Genomic DNA, 22,559 nt, shown 5'->3' on the forward strand with positions numbered 1-22,559 from the left:
ATTAGGATCATCCTCTTCATCGGAGTTATCATCAGCTTCATCATTTGATCTTCTATTTCTTTGCGTGTTTGCCGGTTGATTCATCTTCCCATAACTGAAATTCATATATTCCAATATTAACAAGATTTCAGATCCACTTGTCTACGAATGAGCTTCTCTGAACTCTTCAGTACCGTCAAATGCCGAACTCTAAGATCTAAATCTATGATTTTCCGGTAACCACCGACGATGCCCCATGTAAGAGAACTTCTTCCCATTGTATAACCATTGCGAACATGTTTGTGCAGCAAAACAAGGGCACGCATAATGACCCTTGGTACTCCAACCGGATAAATTGGCATAAGCGGGGAAGTCATTAATGGTCCACATCAAAGCTATACGTAAATTAAAGTTCTCATTTCTCAGCACATCGTATGTCTCGACACCAGCCCATAATTGTTTTAACTCTTCAATAAGTGGCTGTAAATAAATGTCGATATCATTCCCGGGCCCTTTCTCTCCAGGGATAATCATAGAAAAGATAAGGGAAGATTGCTTCATGCAAATCCACGGAGGCAGATTGTAAGGAACAAGCACTACTGGCCAAGTATTGTATGCAGTACTCATGATCTTATAAGGATTAAATCCATCAGATGCTAGGCTAAGCCTCAAACTCCTGGGATCGCTTGCAAAGCTTGGAAATTTATTGTCAAATGATTTTCAAGCTAAAGAATCTGTCGGATGCCTTAATAGTCCATCATCGGTTCGTCCTTCATGGTGCCACGTCATTGATTCCGCTGTCTTCGACGACATGAAAAGCCTTTGAAGCCTTGGTATCAGCGGAAAATACCACAAAATCTTGACCGGCTTCTTTCTTGGCTGTGCATCATTTTCATCGTCGTTCCCATCTTCTGTGTTTCTATTCATCCAACGGGATTCGCCGCATACATATCTATAAAAAATAGATTAAATTAAAAATTTTAGAGTTTTTATATTTCATTTTGATTTTTGTATTTTAATTTTAATTTTAATTTTATTTCTTAAGTAATACCTAAATTATCCATAGCAAGCTATTACTTTTTTTAACTTATTTATTATTTCTATTTAAGGTTATATTTAAATATATCAAATGGTTTAGATTCAATTTTTTTAAATATAAAAGCATTAATTAATTAATTGTATAAAATTTCAAATCTCAAGTGAACCTTAACCTTAACCATTGAAATGATATAAATATTTAAGTCTATATATCTCTCTCAAGGCGTAATTTAAACCCTAAATTATACATCTTTTACAATTAATGCATAAGAACATATATTTAAAATATAAATAAATAATAATAATCTAAACCCAAAACTCTAACCCGACCCTCTTAAAACCCTAAACCTCTTAAATCTCTAACTCTTAACCATTAACGTGCGACCCCTTATTAAACCCCTAACACCTAAACCATAAATCCCGACCAACCCTTAATCCCTAATCCATAATCCCTAAATCCATATATATATAGTACTCCCTAAACCTTAATTTAAATATGAACTCCTAAACCGGCCTTAAATTTTAAATTTATCATATACCCTAAACTAATTAAAAATTCTAAACAATTTTATTATTATCTTTTACAACTACATAATAACGTATTTAAAATATAAATAAATAATAATCTAAACCCAAAACCCTAACCCGACCCCTGGAACCTTAAACCCTAAATCCTTTACTCTTAACCATAACATCTACCCCCTACCCCCTTAACCCCTAACCCTTAAACCTTAAATCCCAACCCTTAATTAAACCATAATATACCTAATCCATAATCCCTAAATCCACATATATATTCCCTACCTAAATTAAAACCTTAAAATATGAACTATTAAACCGACCTTAAATCTTAAATTTATCATATACCCTAAATTGAAAACCCTAAACTATATATAGTGATAATTAATTCAATATTTTAAAATTATTAATATCTCTTTTACGATTATATAAGAAATTTTTTAATATATAAATTAAAAAATAATAGTAATCAAGTTTACATATAACTTTAAAATTATTTTAAATAATAGACTTTTAATTTTTCCATGTCTTTTATTTCAAATTATTTCTATGTGTTATTTTTTTCTGAAGATTTTAAATATTCAATTAGGAATAGGTTCAATTTTAAAAAATTAATAAATAAACCAATTAAGGTAAAATGTTTTTAGCGGCGCTTAAGCAGAAACGCCGCGAAAACCCAGAACATTTGCGGTGCTTTAACAAAAACGCCGTTAAAACCTATATTATTCGCGGCGTTAATCTAAAAACGCCACTAAAGTCATCGAAGTGTCTCCAAACTACGTCGTCTGGGGTTTAGTTTTTGTGGCATTTTTATAGAAACGCCGCTAATACTCATATTATTAGCGGCGCTATTCAAAAAACGCCACTAATGTCACCGAAGTGTCTCCAAACGACGTCGTCTGGGTTTTAGTTTTTGCGGCGTTAAAAACGCCGCTAATACTCATATTATTAGCGGCGCTACTCGGAAAACGCTACTAATGTCACTGAAGTGTCTCCAAACGAAGTCGTTTGGGTTTTAGTTTTTCCGGCGTTTTTGTAGAAACGCTGCTAATACTCATATTATTAGCAGCGCTATTAGAAAAACGCCACTAAAGTCACCGAAGTGTCTCCAAACGACGTCGTCTGGGGTTTAGTTTTTGCGGCATTTTTATAAAAATGCCGCTAATACTCATATTATTAGCGGCGCTATTCAAAAAACGCCACTAATGTCACCGAAGTGTCTCTAAACGACGTCGTCTGGGTTTTAGTTTTTGCGGCATTTTTACAGAAACGCCGCTAATACTCATATTATTAGCGGCGCTATTCGAAAAATGCCACTAATGTCACCGAAGTTTCTCCAAACGACGTCGTCTGGGTTTAGTTTTTGCGGCGTTTTTATAGAAACGCCGCTAATACTCAATCGGTTGCGGCGTTTTCAGTAAAGCGCCGCTAATGTACGATTTGTTCCGGCGTTTTTTGTATAAACGCCACTAAAAGTGCCGCTAAAAGCCTGTTTTGGTGTAGTGATATTTGTAATTCTTAATAAAACTTACAAACTGTTGTATAAGCAAAGTATACTCCATGCTTCTCATCCATTTGAAATTACCTTTAAAAAAATCCAAATTTTATATGTTTAAGAGTTGATATTGCCGATTGAGTCTTAACTCGATTAGTATGGACATTGTTACCAATGTAGGAGGGCGTGAGTTCAAGTGCGCTGAAGCGCATTATTCTCCTATTTATGTTTGGGGAAGGGCTATGGGTAGTTTTAGGCATTGTATAAAAAAGAAGAAGAACATATATAAAATCAATACATATTTGAGTAATTATAAAATAAAATCAAATTACTATAAAGCATAAACAAATGAAGAACTAGAATATAACTGAACAAAACATAACCATGAGAAACTAGAAACCTGCAAATCATAATTATGCATGGTGAAACTCGAATTTAAATACATAACGATTCAAAGATTTAATCTTTGCTAACAATGTCAAAGCCGCAAAAATAATGATAAGGTAATTTTGGCTAATAACTTTTGGCTTAATATATCATTTGGTATCTACGTTTGACCATTTTTTAATGTGATATATGTTTTTTTGTCCAATGTGGTACAAGTATTTGGTAAAAGTTATACATTTTGGTGTCTAAAGGTAACAGTGTAAACTTTTTTTTGTGTTTAAGGGTCTGTTTGATAGGGGGAAAACCATTTCCGGAATTGGTTTTCCCCATTTTTCGGTGTTTGATTGGAGGAAAATGATTTCCTATTGTAAAATATTTTACAAAACACGGGAAAATGAGTTCTTGTTTGAGGAAAATGCCTTGCCGTTTTGAATTCGGTAAGACATTTTCCGGAAAATGACCCATTCTTCTCCCCTTTCCCCTTTCCCCTTCTCCTTCCCTTTCCCCTTCTCCTTCCCTTTCCCGTTTCGAAGCCTACAATCGCCTCCAAGCCATGATAGTGGCCTTCGGAGAGAAGTTGCCGGTTCTCGAAAAGTGTAGCCCTCGGCAGTCAATCTGATGGAAAAAGCTCTCCTTGAAGCTTTGTTTGGATTCCATTTTGCTTTTGCCCAAAATCCATCTGATGCGTCGTTTCGCCCCCGCTATGGGAGAAGCTTTAGAGGGATCCCGATTCTGGTAATGCCTGAGGCGTCGCAGCCTCAGTCTCTTAAGCCCAAGATGGTATCCATCCCCGTCCACTTCGTCGATTCGGAGCGGGGCAGATCCGACTCGGCAATCAAGATCCAGAAGGGAGCAAGTGAATGACATCGAGCGTAGTGTTTCCAAGACAGAGACTGTGGAATTGATTCGGAATGACCCAAAGCAGAGATTGAAAGTGAACGAGAATCTGATGAGCTTGCTTTTCAAATTGACCCAAAGCAGAGATTGAAAATAATGTGGAAGTAATTGACCAAAATCAAGGTATTATCGATTCTTCAGATAAAAGCAATCAAATTTTAGAGTGGGAAGCAACAGAGGATGCTGAATGTGTGGCTAATTTGAGTGAATCAGAAGGAAGTTTTACTGTTGCAGTCGGAGGGAATGAGGAGAAGATATTGGAAAGTAGTGGGAATGAGAGTCAAAGCAATTGGTTAGGAGATGAAGAAGGTGAAAATAGAAGAGGGCAGTCTGATAATTGCTCTCTTTTGTTCTCTGATAATAGAAGAGGGCAGTCTGAAAATAGAAGTGGGAATGAGAGTCAAAGCAATTGGTTAGGAGTCAAAGCAATTGCTCTATTTTGTTCCAAAAAATCAAGAACGAATCATTGTATACACACCCTAGAATATCATGTCTTATATCCAACATCATCTTTTGGCATCACATATCCCATGTCTTGAATCCAAAATCATATCTTCAACCTCAAGTAAATTGGGCTTATTGGGATCCATCTAGAGTTTATAATTTCCCTTATTACTTTTATAAGTAATATATTTTAAGAAATAATATTTAACTTTTATAATTTCCCTTATATTAATATATTAAAAAATAACTTTTCCGGAAAATATTTTCGGGAAATCTGTCAAACAGCAGAAAATATTTTACACAGATTCAATCAAACGCCAGAAAACATTTTCCAGTAAGTCATTTTACAGAAATGTAAAACATTTTCCAAAAATCATTTTACGGAAAACATTTTACTGCCAATCAAACAGACCCTAATTCAGGTTTTAGGGTTGATATAATAAAAGTTAATTGCCAAAATTATTAAGTCTGAATTTTCATGATTTTATTAATAGAATAAATTTAGTGCTATTTATGAATCTATTTAATTTGTTAAAGATAATATGATGATTATGATTTTTTATGAAAATTAATTGCTAATGTTATTAGTTAATTATGATTTTTTTTATCAAATTAACCTTAAAATCTAAATTAATTAAGCACTAAAAAATTAATATTGTTATCTTCAAGTACCAAAATGTATAATATTTATCAACTATAGATACCATATTGAAAAATAAACACAAGTATACATTAAAAAAATGTTAAATTCAACTTTCTTTTTTTCTTTTTGGAGAAATATAATATGTTGGGATACATTATGAGAGGTCCCTCTATTAGGGACCTCGTCAAGTTAGCCCTTCTACTATTAATTGAATCAAATTAATCATTTTTCTATTAAAAAGAATCAAATAAGGTAAAATTGGAATAAAATTAACATTTAGCATTTAAAAAATATCATTTACTGTCTAACTGGATAAATATTTTTAAATTTTAATTTTATGGTTCTGTAAATAAAATTTTTTGTTTGGAATTGATCTCCAAATGGCAAAAATAATTTTCAAGACATTTTTATACATTAAATGCTAACTCCGTCACAAATTAGACTTATTTGATTCTTTTTAATAATATAAAGACTAATTTGATCTATTTAATAATAGAGCGATTAATTTGATCCAATCCTTATAATATAACGACCTCCCAATTACTTAACTGATGAAGAAGTCTTAAACATGGAGATTGAAACACGTGTAGGCAGTAGACTGGCTGAAATTAGTCAAACTATGGAACAATAATGATGGTTAATTTTAACTTTTTTTTTAAAGACCCATCAAACTTTTCTATTTTCAAAACACAAAAAACATTTGAAATTAAACAAAAATAAATAAAAATGTAGTCCAATTTTGTGAAACATTCCCCACATGAAATTAAATGTAAAGATGCATTTAGGCAATAGCATGTGAAAATTGACTGCCCCAAATCTCTTTCATCTAGAGACAACCTAAAGCCTCTATGAAAATATTTAGTCAAATTGCTTTAGGGTCCACCATTTTTGTGTGATGATTTATGAAAAGAGTGAATGAAATGAAAATGCACCACAATTTATATACATATAGTGGCCTCAATGCCACCCACTCCATAATATTCCACTTTCCTTATCTTTTTTCATCTATAATTTGGTCTCTTCATACCTAATCTTACCATCACAATTAATTTTTGTTAATATCAAAAAGGGTAATTATATATTTTGTTACTTGAACTTTGCTTGAAGGTTTAATTTGGTACCTAAGCTTCTTTTCTTTGTCTAATTAGGTACCTAAATTTGGCTTTAAGGTTCAATTTGACATTTAAACATTTTTGGTCCGAATTTCATAGCTCAAATTGATTTAAATAAGTCATTTACCATAAGTATTAATTTTGTCCAAAAAGCCAAGTTTAACTACCAATTTGAACCAAGAAACCAAGTTTAGGTATCTAATTGAACAAAAAGAAAACATCTAGTACCTAAACTTTTTTTATCCAATTAGGTACTTGAACTTGGCATTTTGGTTCAATTTGGTACGTGAAGTTGCCTTTATAGTTCAAATTGGTTTAAATAAATTATTTACCATAAATATTAATTTGGACAAAAAAGCCAAGTTTAGGTACCTAATTGGACCAAGAAAAAAATCTTTAGGTACTAAATTGAACCTTAAAGTCAAGTTCAAGTACCTAATTAGACCAAAAAAGAACTTGGATACCAAATTGAACCTTCAAGCCAAGTTCAGGTACCAAAATGTATATTTACCCTAACGAAAATTAGAACCTATTTCAACATTAATTGGATAAGGAGTGGCAACAGTTCATAATTTGCCTTATTGATAGAAGTTTCTGGTTTTCCCCGCTTTACAAAGTGGAATTGGCTATAAAAAGCCATGTTGAGGGGACTGAGAGAGATCAGCCAAGAAGCAACAGCCAGCCATGGGTGGAGGCAATGGCCAGAAATCAAGAATGGCTCGTGAGAAACACATGGAGAAAAACAAACCCACAAAGGGTAAACACGTCCTTTTTTTTCTTTTTTTTTCACATTTTAGTCCTTGAAAGTTTTACATAAAGTTTTAAAGTTGTGTGATTAGAGCATTTTTTGGGTTTTTTTTTAAATAAGATGTTATAGGTAGTCAGCTGGAATCAAACAAGGAAGCCATGACCATCTAGGTAAGGTTTTAAATTTTGAATGAAAAAAAGAGTTAAAAGTATCATTAAAAGTATCATGGAGGTCCCTGTATTAGGAGTAAGATTGCATTTTATTTTCTCTACTAAAAAATGGGTAAATTCATCACTATATTTTAGATCAAAAAGCAAATTAATCATTTGTGTTAAAAATTTCATCCATTTGTATTCTTAAAAACCAATATGGCTGACGGAATAACCAGAAAGTGACATGTGTACATGAACCACTTTTTAACAATAGAAATAGATGAAATTTTTAATAAAATAATCATTCTACTCTCTGATCTAAGGGAATAATAATTTGCCCATCTTTTGAGTAGAATGAGAAAAATGCAATAAACTCTTACCAGGTTTCAATGTGATTTGATGGTGGGGTTGCATGCATGTAGTGCAAGGTTTGCATGCAGACATTCATATGCACCACATCAGAGGTGAAGTGCAAGGAACATGCTGAAGCAAAGCACCCAAAGTCTGATATCTTTGCTTCCTTCCCTCACCTTAAGAAATGAAATCAAGTTTGTGTATTTGTGTGATTGAATTTGAAGTTTGTGTTAAAAGTTGTTGCCAAGGTATTGGATTCCCACACAATTCATACTTGTTTTGTGCTATTATATATGGTATACTTGTTATATAACTTGTTGCGCGTCGGGATTCTATTATTTTTCAATACACTAATCATCACCATTAAAATTCATAGAATTCATCTATGAATTATCAAAATTATGGTTAAAACTATATTGAACAAAAATAGACACAAAAGCTATGATCCCAATATTAAACATATAACAACCACTTTATTAAAAATTTGTTGAAGAATAAATTTGGAGATAATATTGTTGGGATTGGTAGTCATGAATCTCAAAATAATTAGTTTACAGAGATTGTGAAACTGATATGAAGAACCAAAAAAGGATTGTTGAAGAATGTCAATCTAAAAAAGGGTTAAAATATGAAGGCATAAATGATTGGAAATATATAGGTGAGGATAAGGTATAGGAGACCCATAGATGAAAGGCACGATGATGGAGGATGTGGAAACCAAGAAGTTTGAAGTAAGGGTTATTGATGCTAATAGTTGTGAGTGAAGGCGGTGCCAAGCGTTCGGCAGATTTGTCGAGGACTAAGAAGTAAGGCCAGACGTATAATAAAATTTATTATTTACAAAATAAACTAAAAAAAAAGAAGGAAAAGTTTGAATATGGTATAACATTTGTTTGTGTGCTTTTTAAAAAATATTTTATTTATAAAAGTATTATTTTAATAAATAAATTTCATGTAAATTTTTTTGAGTATTCATTTATTTATAAATTTGTAAGTATTTTTATTGAAAAATGAATTTTTAAATCATTTTTATTTTTTAAATTTTTTAATTTTGAATTTTTAAGAAGTAAAACTAAATTAACAAAATGCGTAAAGTTGAGGATTAATTTTTTTTAGAATTAGGACTAAATTAATAGAATCTGTAAACATTGGAGTGCTAAATTTGTTATAATACCAATAAAAAAAGGCCACCGTTAGTGATTTATCATAGGAGTGACCAAAATATTAAATTTTGATAACATTAATAACTGAAATAAAAAATTTTAAAACTAAGTAACCAAAACAGAAACACGCTAATAGTTGGGTGATTGTTTTTATAATTTACGCTAAAATTATTCATTCTTTTTCCCAATTTGATTAAAAAGAAATAGTAAAAGGACCAATCTAACAAAAGGTGCTATTATAAACATTCATAATTTTTTAAAATCTAGATTCAATTCCTAGATAACTTCTACCCTTTACCCCTTACGGAAGAAAAAATAAAATGAAAAATTGTACTACTAAACTCCCAATTCAAGCACCAATAAATCAACAATCTTACCCTTCATTCACTTCTAATATTTCAACATGCATTCTAATTTACGATTTTTATTAAGGTAAGGTTTTGAAATGGTTATTTATGTGCTAATAATAGTGACTACTTCGGTCATCCCTGTGAAAGATAACTTACTTATTATATTTGAAGTTGGCAATTTTTAAAATAAAATTTGTAGGTTATGATCGATGTTGATATTGTGGAAGTATTCAAGCCTATCAATGAAGAAAAATCCATCTGGAGAAACACATCTTGAAAATTGGATTGGATCGGATCAACTATCAAGCAATCGGATCCCTTGGATTGTGGAGATTGGATCGAGATAATATTAAAGACATATCTCCCAACAATTCACTTTACATTAGTCTTTATTAGTATTTTTTCTTGCTATTTTAGTTGTTGTTTAATAGGGATTGGATTGTAATTATCTCTAGTATGTTAGCAAGTCTCGAAAACTCCTGTATAAGTTTTGTAAGAGAGTAATAAGAGCATATATTTGTTCGTTGTGGAACTATTTTTCAGAGTGAATTTGAGAGAGTAAACACATTTTGAGTTCTCAATGGGAGTTAGAAGTGACTGATTTAGGTCTTTAGTTAAAAAAGTAAGGTTGTTATACTAGGGTGCGATAGAACTTAAACCACTTTTTGTATTGAGTTGAAAGATAATAGATTTACTTATTGAGTTAAATTCTGTATACGTAAAAAAATCAAACTGCATAAACAATCCTTATTTCCATTCAATAATCTATTTTCTAAGAAATTATCAACTGTTCATTTCAACCATTTCCACAATGGCTAAAAAGGGTATATCATGATGATTAAAGTCATAAACAATATTAAAACGAGATTAGTATAATGCCCAAAAGTAAAAAATAATTATGGGTTTAAAAAAAGCCAATCTTTTTTTTTTTTTGCCAATTGGGTGGGATTTATTATCCTTGGGCCTTGTTCCACAAGGTTTAAAAGAGATGTAACCTCGTAATAGTGCAAAGCAAGCACTCTATCATATGAGCTACACCCCCTTACTGTTAAACCATGCCTCTTCTAGTGTCAACTGTTTCAAATTAGAACTTAAAACTACAGTTTTTAGTTTGGGTAAATTACACTTGTAGTCATCTAATTATTGGTAAGATTTTGTTTTGGTTACCCAATTATGAAAAGTTACAAATGGTCACCTAATTACTTGATTTTTCTTTTCTTTTTTGGTCACCAGCCGTTAAATGGATGATGAAAAGATGACGTGATAACAACAACTTTAACCCTCAAAATTTATACATTGTGTCAATTTAGTCTTGATTCTAAAAAAAATTAACCATCAACGTTTACCTTGCACCTAAAATGCTAAAAAAAACAATTCTATCAACTAAATTTGATTGAAAATATATCAAAAATTAAAACACCCGAAAACTCCAAGATAATAATTTTCACATTTTTTCATTCTCTTAAAATTAACATTCAATGTCATAAAAAAAATTAAAACTCAAAAAAAAAAAGAGACCAAATTACACAATATGTAAATGTTGAGGGTTAATTCTTTTGGAATGAAGATCAAACTGACACAATGTATAAATGTTGAGGGTTAAAATTACTATTATGCTAATTTTAAAAGTTATCAAGTTTTCTTCCCGTTAATAATTTAACGGCTGGTGACAAAAAAATCAAATAATTGAGCGACCATTTTGTATCTTTCATAGTTAAATGACCAAAAAAAATACTAATAATTGTTAATTTTAATCCAAATGTTAGAACTTGATCGATTATAATCCAAATACAAATGGGACCCAAATAGGTTTAACCATAAAAACCAATAACTTAAACCTATTCAATCCAAACTTTCAATTTGCCTAAACCCAAATAAGTAAAACTCATCAGAGGTTCAAAAGTATTGATGATGATTAAACTTATGTGAGATTAGCAACACCCAAACTGATTTTTTTAATGGGTTTAAAAGTTGAAAACCCAATATTTTTCAGCCAATTGGATGGGCTTATTCCATGGTCCAAACAACAAATGTTTCACTAAAAACATGAGGGTTAAAAATTTGTACTTGCAAATCGAAGGTGTGGGGAATCGCCTTTCACATGCAAAACAAGCTCCCCACCATATGAGCTACAATCCCTTTATTGTCATTACAATTCTAGATATCAATTAGATTGGTTATTTTCGATAAATATTTAAGGTGGGTTTGGATGAGCGATTGGGTGCGGTGCGGTGCGTTTAACTTATTTTTTGTTTCACGCTACAGTATCGCTATAATATCTAATCTCACCGCCACCCTTATTTTTACACTAATTGTAGATAAACGTACCGTCCATCCAAATCAACTCTTAATTAACTCCGTTAAAATATGTTGATATGATACTAATAATTAATATTATTGTGACATGCGATAGATTCTAGTCTCAATCGAAATACGCAAGAAAATTGATGGCTTAAAAATAAAAGAAAAAAAGCGAAGTAAGTGCACGGCAATTGTCACAAAACAAAGAGCTTAAGGAGACGTTCCATTACCATACTCTCAAAACGTGCCCCAACGGCTCGCATTCCACCACACACGCATTCGTCTTTTTGCTGCATTAAATTCCCCCTTCATTCATCCATCCGTTCATCTCTGCAACAACAACCACCATTGTTAATATCAATGGCAATTACTCTCCTTCTCTCTATCCCCCTACTCCCGTTATACACCCTACAATGAAAATGCTTTCTTTTATTACTTCAGTTACCCCTCCATTAAAACCCTTCCACAATATTTAATACGTTCTATCTACATGTCTTGAAAGCCATAGCATCGGCTATTCGTAGGCACTAAACACTATTCACCCACCCCCTAAGCCCCCTACTCCTTATCTCCACTCATTTCCTTTTTTAGTTTTTAAATGGGCTGAATTTTGATAGGTTTTTCTCGGAGGGGGGTGTAATTGCAAAAAACACAAAATTGCACACACTATTTCTTTTTGTTTTTATCATTATGAAGGTTTCTGAGATTTGGGTTTGCTCCTTTCTGGTTGCCACTGCTTTGCTTGTCTTTATCTTCTTCAACGGCTCTTCTTTTCCTAGTAAATGTCTTTAAAACTTTTGTTATTAGCTTTAGTTTGAAAATGTCAGTGTTTGTCTTTTTATCACTTATGATTTGGTTGATAATATTATCAAAATCAGTCCCTAACTTTGATTTTGATTTGGTTTTATTGAACCTAGAGTGTTCTATGAACTTCCTGATATAGCTGAACATGGGGTGCTTCCCAATTTGCTGAAAGTGACCTTAAAACAGACATCCTGTTTCTTGTTGTCTTGTTGTATATGCCCATAATTTTAGTCAACTGTCTCAAATTCATGATTATGAAATCTGTTCTGACCTCCCGCATTTGTCCATTTTTCATGACAAAACTATGTAGTTTTGTTTCAATTAATCTGCCGACAGTGTTTCATCCTTCATAATGTTCTTACTATGGTTCATATCTTACATGTATGTATATATGATCTTAGGAATCTATATATGTTGACTGGATCTAAGTTTTTGAAGTGTCATCTTTTGAATAACTGATTGGACTTTCAGACAGTGAATTATTATTCTTGAGGTGTCTATGCTCAGTTTTAATTTCGGGTTTTGCCTCTCAACTTCGAGGAGAACCTAAAAAGGTTCACAATTTAACAAAAGTACCTAATCCATCAAGAGAATGTTTTAGTATTTTGGCCTTAGGGGGTTTGAACTCATGCCCCTTACCAATGCCATATAAGGAAATGGGTTAGAACCCATCAAGGCCGAAATGTTAAATATTTTCTTGGTGGATCAGGTGTTCCCACTAAACTCCATGAACCTGTCGAGAGCTCTTCATGGAGTTAAAAGATAAAAACCCGAGGCTAAAACCAAACATAAACATCTTTAGAACAATACCTTTGTTAAGAGTCCAAGACCGGCCCCTCAACAATATGCATGTATATATCATTGTAGGAACCAATGATTCTATATATGTTAATAGCTACCAGCTTGTTAAATCTCATCTTTTTCAGATATGGAGTTTCCCCAAAATGGTGATGTTATGAGTGTAACAAGAGCAAGTAGGAAGCTGAAGGTACACATTCTCACTACTTGACCAAAATATCAAGTGTAGAACTTTAGTTCTTTTTGAGACATGTTTTTCCTTCTGGAATTGCAGGGGAATGGCTATGATCCGACAGGTGTAGACCTAGAAGATTACAGGCATCGTATTGATCCGGTTCCGAGCTCAAAGGCATCAATAAAGCCTGGTCCTATTGAGCATGGTACTCCCCTTAATCCATACATACCAAAACCACCCTCGCCACCAAATCATCCCAAAAGTGATAATGGTTCCACTTAGCCATCATCTAAATCCAGACTATAACTTCAAGTTGCTTATGTATGAATGTGTTTTGTCATGAAATAACAACCGTATTTATATGTTTTTCTAAGTGTTTTTGTGTTCTCATTGCTCATAATTATCATATCCAACTAACAATAACAAGACAATAGAAAAACAGTGTTTTAACAGCTTCTAACTGATGCCACTCCCCCAATTTGGTGCTTGGTCAAAGACAACTTGAGAGATGAAATGTTTTATCTTTTATTTCTTACAGAATAACAAACAATTGACATCTGTGCTACTTGTCTGCTTGGTTTCATCTCTTACTAGCTATCAATGTGCCATTATCAGCAGAGCTTTGAAAATGAAATATTGTCTCTTTGTTGTAACAATAAGACCCCATCATGATCAAGGCACCAATATGTCCTTCACTAAAGATATTTCAGTAAAATTACTATGAATGTCCCCGTATTAAGAGCCAGATTGTATTTTGCATAGATTTTTTAGTTCAAAATTTCATCATTTTCTACAATTAAAAATTGGTGAGGCTTACGAAATACTCAGACAATCATACATAACATATATCACGTGTACCGCATGTTGACGTACATAGATCAATTTTTAACAGTAAAACTATCCCTTATAGTATTTTTTGTCTGGTTTTTTATTATTATTAAGCTTTACTAAATAGTGTTCATATGTAATTTGAACTATATTCTTCAACTATCATAATGTTTTACTTTGAATGTTCTGTTTTTTTTTTGAAGGGCAAAACCTACTCTTTTGCTTCATAAACTTATGTAAATGCATCTAAGCAATTAAAAATATTGAATGCAATCATTACATAAAATCATGAACCCTTGTTAGTATTTTGTATTACTTGATGTCACTTTCTTTACCATGCAAACTTTCTTTTTTTCTTTGTTTTTATTTCTCGGACAAGGTAAAAAGTAAAAAGGATGGTAACTGGTTTTCAACTGGCAAAATCTTGGGGTAATTTTACAGGGAGCATAGAAATTTTCATCTCTGGACAGGCTCTAAAAAATACAATGAATGATGAAAATTTATCAAAATTTCAACTAGTGGCAGAGGCATCGATTACAATCATTGAGAAACACTGTGACATCCCATGCTCTAACACTTTAAATATTGGATTTTTATTTAATAAATTGTCAGCTTGTAGCTTTATTTTCGAGTTAATGTGAAATTCTGGCATAAGATTTCATTTCGAATATTATTTTAAGTCAATAATTTTATATTTTTAACAATGTTAAATTTTGAAATATAATTTAATACCATCTTTTTAGTTAATTTTACATTTTATTGGTTATGTGATTTTTTTTTTACAATTTTATACCTATTTCTAATGACTTTCATTCATCTAACTTAAATAAAAATAAAATAAAATAATAATTAATGAATCAAATTCTCTCCTTATTTAATATACTCTTCAAGTTGATGAATCAAACAATAAATTCTTTAATTCCAACTAAATGTACCATATAGGGTAATGTTCAGTCTGAAAAGTGGGAGGATTTAGGTAAAAATATAAACTCGAAAAATGGGTTTAAACAAAAAAATAAGATCTGTTTTTTAAACGGGTCTAGCCTCGGGTAAGTTTTTTTTTGTTTGATCCGGCCCAAATTTGCAAAAAGACAAAATATTGTTTTGTGTTTGATTTCACGTTATTTTGCTACCATTTTGTTATTATATTGCCACTATTTTTATTGTTATTATTTGAATATTGTATAACTCTTGTTTTATTGTTAATTCTGCTATTATTTTAGAAACATTTGCTTGCTAAGTTGCACCTATCTTAGTATTATTTAATTATAAAGACATTTATTCTAATGTTTTTAATTTATTTTTATATAAAAATAATAATGTAAAAAATTTAATACGGATAAGCCAAGTCAAGATAGGGTTTTAGCATTTTCATTTGGGCCAGATTTAGGCAAAATTTTAAACTCATTTTTCGGACTAGGGCCTAGAAAACAGGTTTAAAATTTTGCCTCAACCCAACCCATTATCAGTTCTAATAATGTCAAATAATTAAGTAATCTCACGTTCGAGTAACCCAATTATCTCCACAAACCAAACTTTAAACACGAATGATTATGCATTAACCATTTATATACCGAGTATGTATTAAATACAAGTCTTTAAATAATAAACCATTGTTTTCTGATAGTTTTGCTTGGTGTATGCTTTGAGTATCACAATGAGTTGAGCCCTTTGAGCCAGTAGCAGGCAAAACTATCATAAAACAAGCACAAAAACATGGATGGCAACAAGAATAATGGTTCCCACCCCCATTGACCCTAAAGCTAACCACCACAAATAGGAAAGTGGTTTTCAGTTGGAAGTCATATACAAAAGAAAAAGGCGACCAAATTTCACAACCTAACTGTATTTTAATATATATATATCACCCAACTTCATTGACAATAACACACAAAAAAGTCACTTATTTTCTTCTTCCTCAAGTTAATTTCATTATCCTTAACCATTTCTTTTTCATATTATCCAAATTCGAGGTTAAAATAGTTAAATATCTCGAAAAAAAATTAATTGATTAAATAGATTATTTTTAAAAAGAGTGTGTGAAAGCACGTCTAACTAAACAAACTTTCACTCTCTCTTTTAAAAAACGAACTATTTTCTTAAATTTTTGAAAAATCAAACTATTTGATCTATTAACATTTTCTTTTACATATATGATTAATTTAGCTTAAATCAAGTGGGGGGAAAGTAAACTAAAGTGACTGTTGTTTTTAGTTTCAGTGTGGAAAGTATAGATATTATAACCACTAAAGCAAATGGGACCAAAAAAAAAAATCATGTTCAGCTACCACATGTTGTGTGGGGGGTGTTTTTAAGAAAACACTAATTAAATAAAGGGTAAATTGATAAATTTAGTCTTTAATATTTATAATTTTTGATTAATTTGGTTTTCATTTTTTTAACTAAATTTTGTTATTAATTTTTCAAAAGAATAAAATGGAACTAAAATATTAATTTTTTAATAATGTTGGTGTGGCAACCTACATGGCAGTTTACATGTATTTCATACTGGCATGTTGTTATTTGTCTTATATGTCACGTAAACAAATAATTTAAAAATTATAAAATATTCAAAAAAAATTTAAAATGCCACTTCATGTTGACATGAATTGTAATGCGACATGTTTAAAATTTTAATATTTTAGTTAGTATTTTCATTTAAAATAATAATTATTTTATTTTATTTTAAAGGTTGAAGGTTAAATTCAGCTAAAATAATAATGACCAAATTGATAGAAATTATAAATACTAAGGATTAAATTTATTATTATATCTAAATAAAAGAAAAAAGGTTAATTACTTTAAATCCAATTATAAAATGAAGTGATACTCAAGGCAAGGATGTTTTCATCATTTATTAATAAAACCCATAAGCTGTCTCAGTCAATCGTTGTCTAAATTTGCTTTACTCAATTCATGTTTGATAATTTTCCCATTAAAATGCAAGAAAGAGTGGTTTTTTTTCCCAACTTTCTTTGAAACCAAACAAAACTTTACCATCAAAACCCTTGTATTATAATTCTATTACACTTTACTTCTCTTTTAAAAAATGAGTAAATTAGTTCATATATATTAGATCAAATAGTAAACTAGTCATTCTGTTAAATATTTTATCTATTTTTACGGTTAAAAATTGATCATTGCACGTCAGCATAACATACATGTGGCATGCCATTTGTAACTATATGGTTATTCTATTGGCTATATTAGTTTTTAACAATAGAAATGAATGAAATATTTAATAGAAATGACCAATTTGCTCTTTAAACTAACGTACAAAGACTAATCAATTCATTTTTTAAATAAAGGGGGAAAAATACAATTTAACTCCTAGTATAAAACCTCAATGGTACTTTTACAACCTTTGATTTGTTTTTTTTTGAACAATTTCATTATAAATTCCGATCTTTTTTTATACAATATTTAGAAGTACTCATAACCCTTCTTAACCCATAAATAAGAGGATAATATGCTTCAACACACTCAAACCATGTCCTCTTGCATTGAAAATAATATTCATATCAACCGAATTAAGACTCAATCGACAAAAACCTTTAATTTGTTAAAAAACTATAATCATGTTTTAACTGATTTTTTAGTTAAATGGTCGTGTTAGATTGTCCTTAAATATTTCTATAACATTGAACCACCATTGGAGTTAACTTCAATTATGGGTTTCAATCTAATAGGATTTCAATAAATTATAGCTGATTTTTTTAAAAAAGAAAAAGGAAAATTCAAACATTTTGTGCTTCTATTTCAAGCAAAAAGACAGACAGAGAGACAAACTAGTCTGGTTTTTGTATGAAATTTGGGATTTTATTTTGATACTCCCCTGATTAAAACTGACACAAAAGTTGAAGTACTCTCTGCCATGTTTATCCATTTGGTTCAATTACCTTTTCTTTTTTCTTCTTTTGGTTTAATTTTGATTTTAGTCCTCTATTAGGTTTGCCAAGATCAGAGTATTCATCGTGCTCTCTAAAGAGATAAACAACTAGCATAAAATATGTTCCTTTTCTATGATCGGAGATCTAACTTCTAACCACATATTTAATCCTTATCCTTTAATTTGACATAATTTAATACTATACTTTTATAATAATATTAGTATGTCCAAATCGATAATTTCGAGTTATTATCGTTATAGTGATAATGTGATTTTTTTTACACGCCACACGTCAACTCAAGACGGTTTTAAAATGAAATTCCACATCATTAACGATGTTGCCAAATTAAAATAGAAATAACAAATCCCAAATTTTAGCATAGTTAGAGGGATTAAAACCAAAATTAGAATTTAATTTTTTTCTTTTTCTCCATCTCATGCTTATCCATTTATAAGCTAATCTGACTCTTATGTCTAGATCGACATATTAATCAATTCGCAATTCAACCGTTTAATTCAATCCGATTCAAAAACACTTCTTCAAACCCTATAATCCTACAAACTTGAGAAATAGAGAGAGTTGGTGGATGTGGGACAAATGAGGGGAAATGGCAAGAACCCATTTATCATGAAGCAAAGAAGAAAGGCATGAACAGTATGGGACGAAGCATGATAGAAAATGACCAATGCTTTTGGCTTAAACCATAATAACCTATGAGGTGTTGTGCTTCTCTTTATGTTGTGAAGTGGGGGCAATTTTTTAGCCCTTCTCTTCTTTCCATTTTGCATTACCAATACAACAGTGCTTATATATCAACTTATGATTTACGACTACATCATTACAAGCATTTATTTAAATAATTAACTCAATTAAATTTCATCCATTTATTTATATATAATTTACGCAAATAAAACTCGAATCTCATATCATTCAAACTAAATTAAGCATCAATATCTTATTGGAAGAATGATTGCTTAGTCATGAGTAATGTTTGCTAAACAAATTTCTTTTGTCATCATATTGCATAATTATTAGTTACTCCCCATTACTTAATGAATAATTTCCTTGAAGTGACGAATTAGTAGTTAAAAAGAATAATCAATCCCTTTATTATAACTTTTCGTTTTTATAAAAAAACATTAATTTGTTTAATAATTTTATTATACATTCTGGACATATTTGTTCTTTTTAATATAATACTTAGAATTATCCATAGCCCTTCCTCAACCTGTAAATAAGAAGATAATGCGTTTCAGCACACTCGAACCTACATCCTCCTGCATAGATAATAATGCTCATGTCAATCAAGCTGAGGTCAATCAAATAAAAAAATATTATTTTTCAACTCGATAGATTAATGTATTTTTTTAAAGAAAAACCCACCACAATAATTTTTTTTTTGTGACAATAACCTTACAAAAGTGATATATGTTTAGGAAATTGAGTGCTAGAGAAGGAAAGTGTGTTTTGAGGGGTGGTGGGTGGTCCTATAATGGAATTTGTAACATTGAGGGCATAGAAGCATGTGTAGGTGTCTCAAAAATATGGTTCTGATTTTTTTTTTGTGGGGGGGGGGGGGGTTGCTCTCTTTAATTTTCTTTTTTGTGTGTAGTTCATCGAATCAAATTTGTTTTTCATGGTAGATTCTTTGAGTGATGCATAAACATAAAAACTTTAGGACCACGGGAGAAAAAAACAACTGGTTCATTAGTTAAGGGTGGGTTTGAATGGGCGATTGGGTGTAGTACGGTATGTTTAGTTTATTTTTTGTCTCACGTTACAGTATCGCTACAGTATCCAATCTCACCGCCACCGTTGTTTTTACACTAACCATAAGTAAACGCACTACCCATCCAAACCCACTCTAAATGTGTTACGGACTTGATTTAATGTCAAAAATATTTGTTGGATTGAATCTAGTAAAGAGTTTTATGTCATCTAAACAAAGATTAAGATTCGAGTTATGTATCAATAAGTATTGAGGCCCTCTTAAAATCATAAATTAATTATGGTAAAATTACATTTTGGCCTTTAAAAAATAATAAGATTTTAATTTAGTTATTTAAAAATTTATAAAGATATTAGTTAATACAATAGTGAAATTTCATGTTCACGCTTATCAAAATTTATAACTTAATTTCGCCCTAATTTTATTTATTTTTTACTTCGCTTCTGGTTGTGTGTAATAGTAAAAAACATATTACACTCTCAAGAGAGACTGTAGGTTCAAATCTTAGAGACGACATTGTTGGAAGGGGACAATCTAGAAAAAATAGATTTGAGTTTTATAAATGAAGTAAACAACACTCTGAAAACTTTACTCTCAATTTAAAATTGACTTAATTGTCAATTGAGTTAAAACCTAATGTAATTATCTTTTATTCTTAACGTCAATAATGGCAATAGGAATGATCACAAAGTAATAGAAAGAAAAATAAAAACACATAGATTTTACGTGAAAACCCTGATCGAGAAAAACCACAGGCATAGGAGAAAAATTTACTAATGTTGGAAAACCAATAATATAAAAGGAGTTCGATTGCACCTATTTTAAGTGTTAAACAACCCTGTTATAATAAATGTCTAATAGGAGAAGTATAATTTTATACGGATTCAACTTGTGCGGCATGCTCTTTCGCCCTCACAAATCTCCCTAATTTACCTCTCTATTTTATTTTATTTTAACAAATGATGGGATACATGTAACACAACTCTAACATTATCGAGTGTGAAAAAAATACACAAGTATGCTAATAAACTAATCTACATTTTTATCACATTTCAACCAATTTTAATTTGCATCAAAATAAAATAAAATAAAAAATAAAAAAAGATTGTTTTTTTTAAGTACAACTCAAAGGTTTAAAAGAGACTTCACAAAGATTAATACTTTAAAAGTGTTCTTTGGTCATTAATGAATTATTAGGATTGATATAATCAAAGAAGATACACTCAAAAAAGCATAGATAAAGTTGAATGATTTTTGTAAATCATTAAACTATCTTTAATTTATTTTTTATATGTATCTATATATATTATACCAATATCTAGAATTATTTATAATCATTTCCCAATCTTTAAACAATTGGCGTCCTCCTATACTGACAATAATATCTATGCCAACCGAACTAACAAAGGCGAAGTATGAAGTAGGCGGAGGTGAAAGACGATTCACCTTTGAAGGGCGAAGGGCTAAGATCCATCACTAAGAGGAGAAGAAAGAGAATAAATATATTTATTAAAAGTTTATATAAAAAAACTAAATGAATGTTTGATAGAAATAATAAAAATTAAATGTTTAAAATTTATTAAGTAACTTGTTAAAATATCGCAACGATTGAATTTTTATTGAGTTTGTATAAAAACATAAAGAGTTAATTGCACAAAACATCTCAAAACTATGATCCTTATTGTAAATTGGTTCATAGACTTCAAAACGTTCTAATTAAATTCCTAAATTATCGATGTTATATCAATCACGTCTTTTCGTTATTAAAATTGTTAAATGACACATCAAATCTCATGTAGCTAACTTTAAAAAAAAACATAAAGAAAAAATTTTTCAGTCATCCATTTTTACAGTATTCATTTTAAACTAAGTCACATAAAATCTTAAGTGTCATTTATTAGTTAAATTAACAATTTTAGTAACAGAAAAACCTAATTGACATAACATCAATAATTTAAAGATGTTATTAAAATAATTTAAAGTTCAATGACTAATTTAAAACGGAAGTCATAATTTAAAAATATTCGATACAATTAAATCGAATACAAAAACATCAAAACACGTTTATAATAATATAACTAATTTTATATATAAAATAATAATTTAATAATTTTTCAACTAAATTAGTGTTGTATTAATTATTAATTTGGATGGGGTCTCCGCCAACACTTCAGTCATTTCCTCGGAGAAATAAAATATGCAAAAGTGACGTAATAGTCGATCCAATTTTAATTTTTTATTATATTAAAAATTTGGAATTTAATTTTTTATTCTAATTTTTATATTATTATTAGTAAGTCAAACTAATGAAAATATAGTTTCTGTCGAAAAAATTAAGATGCTATTTGATAATATAATTAGCTTGACTGTTGATTGAGTATTGGTTCGATTAACATGAATATTATTGTCAATGCAGGAAGACGTAGGTTCGAGTGCGCTGAAACGTATTATTATCCTATTTATGAGTTCGGAAAGATCTTTAGATTCCATATAAGTGATGAAATATTATTATCAAGTTTCTTAAATTAGTAGATTTCATCAGTTTCATTTAGTTAATAATTTACCCTGAATTAGTCCCTCTAAGTTTCTTGATCTAACATATAAAAATTAATTTATGAGTTTTCTAAATAAAATATAATTCGACTCTTAATATATAGTAACTTATATGATACTTTTAACCTAATAAAAGGATTAAAACCATAATTATACCCCGACCATCCTTAATCCGATTTCATTACCTTTTTGCTCCTATT

General features: G+C 30.4%; 1 protein-coding gene and 1 pseudogene across 1 annotated transcript; both read left to right on the forward strand.

Moving 5' to 3' along the window:
* The first annotated feature begins 7,102 nt into the window (after positions 1-7,102).
* Positions 7,103-8,081, forward strand: LOC107943024 (uncharacterized protein At2g23090-like; annotated as a pseudogene).
* Positions 8,082-11,893: 3,812 nt separating this feature from the next.
* LOC107943021 (uncharacterized) lies at positions 11,894-13,732 on the forward strand. Its single transcript, XM_016876750.2, has 3 exons — positions 11,894-12,360; positions 13,313-13,374; positions 13,459-13,732. The coding sequence occupies exons 1-3, from the start codon at positions 12,273-12,275 to the stop codon at positions 13,639-13,641; spliced, it is 333 nt and encodes a 110-aa protein (XP_016732239.1). The 5' UTR covers positions 11,894-12,272; the 3' UTR covers positions 13,642-13,732.
* Positions 13,733-22,559: the final 8,827 nt, after the last annotated feature.

This window comes from Gossypium hirsutum, chromosome D06, assembly GCF_007990345.1.
Source record: "Gossypium hirsutum isolate 1008001.06 chromosome D06, Gossypium_hirsutum_v2.1, whole genome shotgun sequence".
NCBI lineage: Eukaryota > Viridiplantae > Streptophyta > Magnoliopsida > Malvales > Malvaceae > Gossypium > Gossypium hirsutum.

Coding starts and splice junctions, on each gene's coding strand:
- LOC107943021 (XM_016876750.2), top strand. CDS start 12,273: ATGAAGGTTTCTGAGATTTGGGTTTGCTCCTTTCTGGTTGCCACTGCT. Junction 12,361..13,312: donor CAACGGCTCTTCTTTTCCTA/GTAAATGTCTTT, acceptor CATCTTTTTCAG/ATATGGAGTTTCCCCAAAAT. Junction 13,375..13,458: donor GAGCAAGTAGGAAGCTGAAG/GTACACATTCTC, acceptor CTGGAATTGCAG/GGGAATGGCTATGATCCGAC.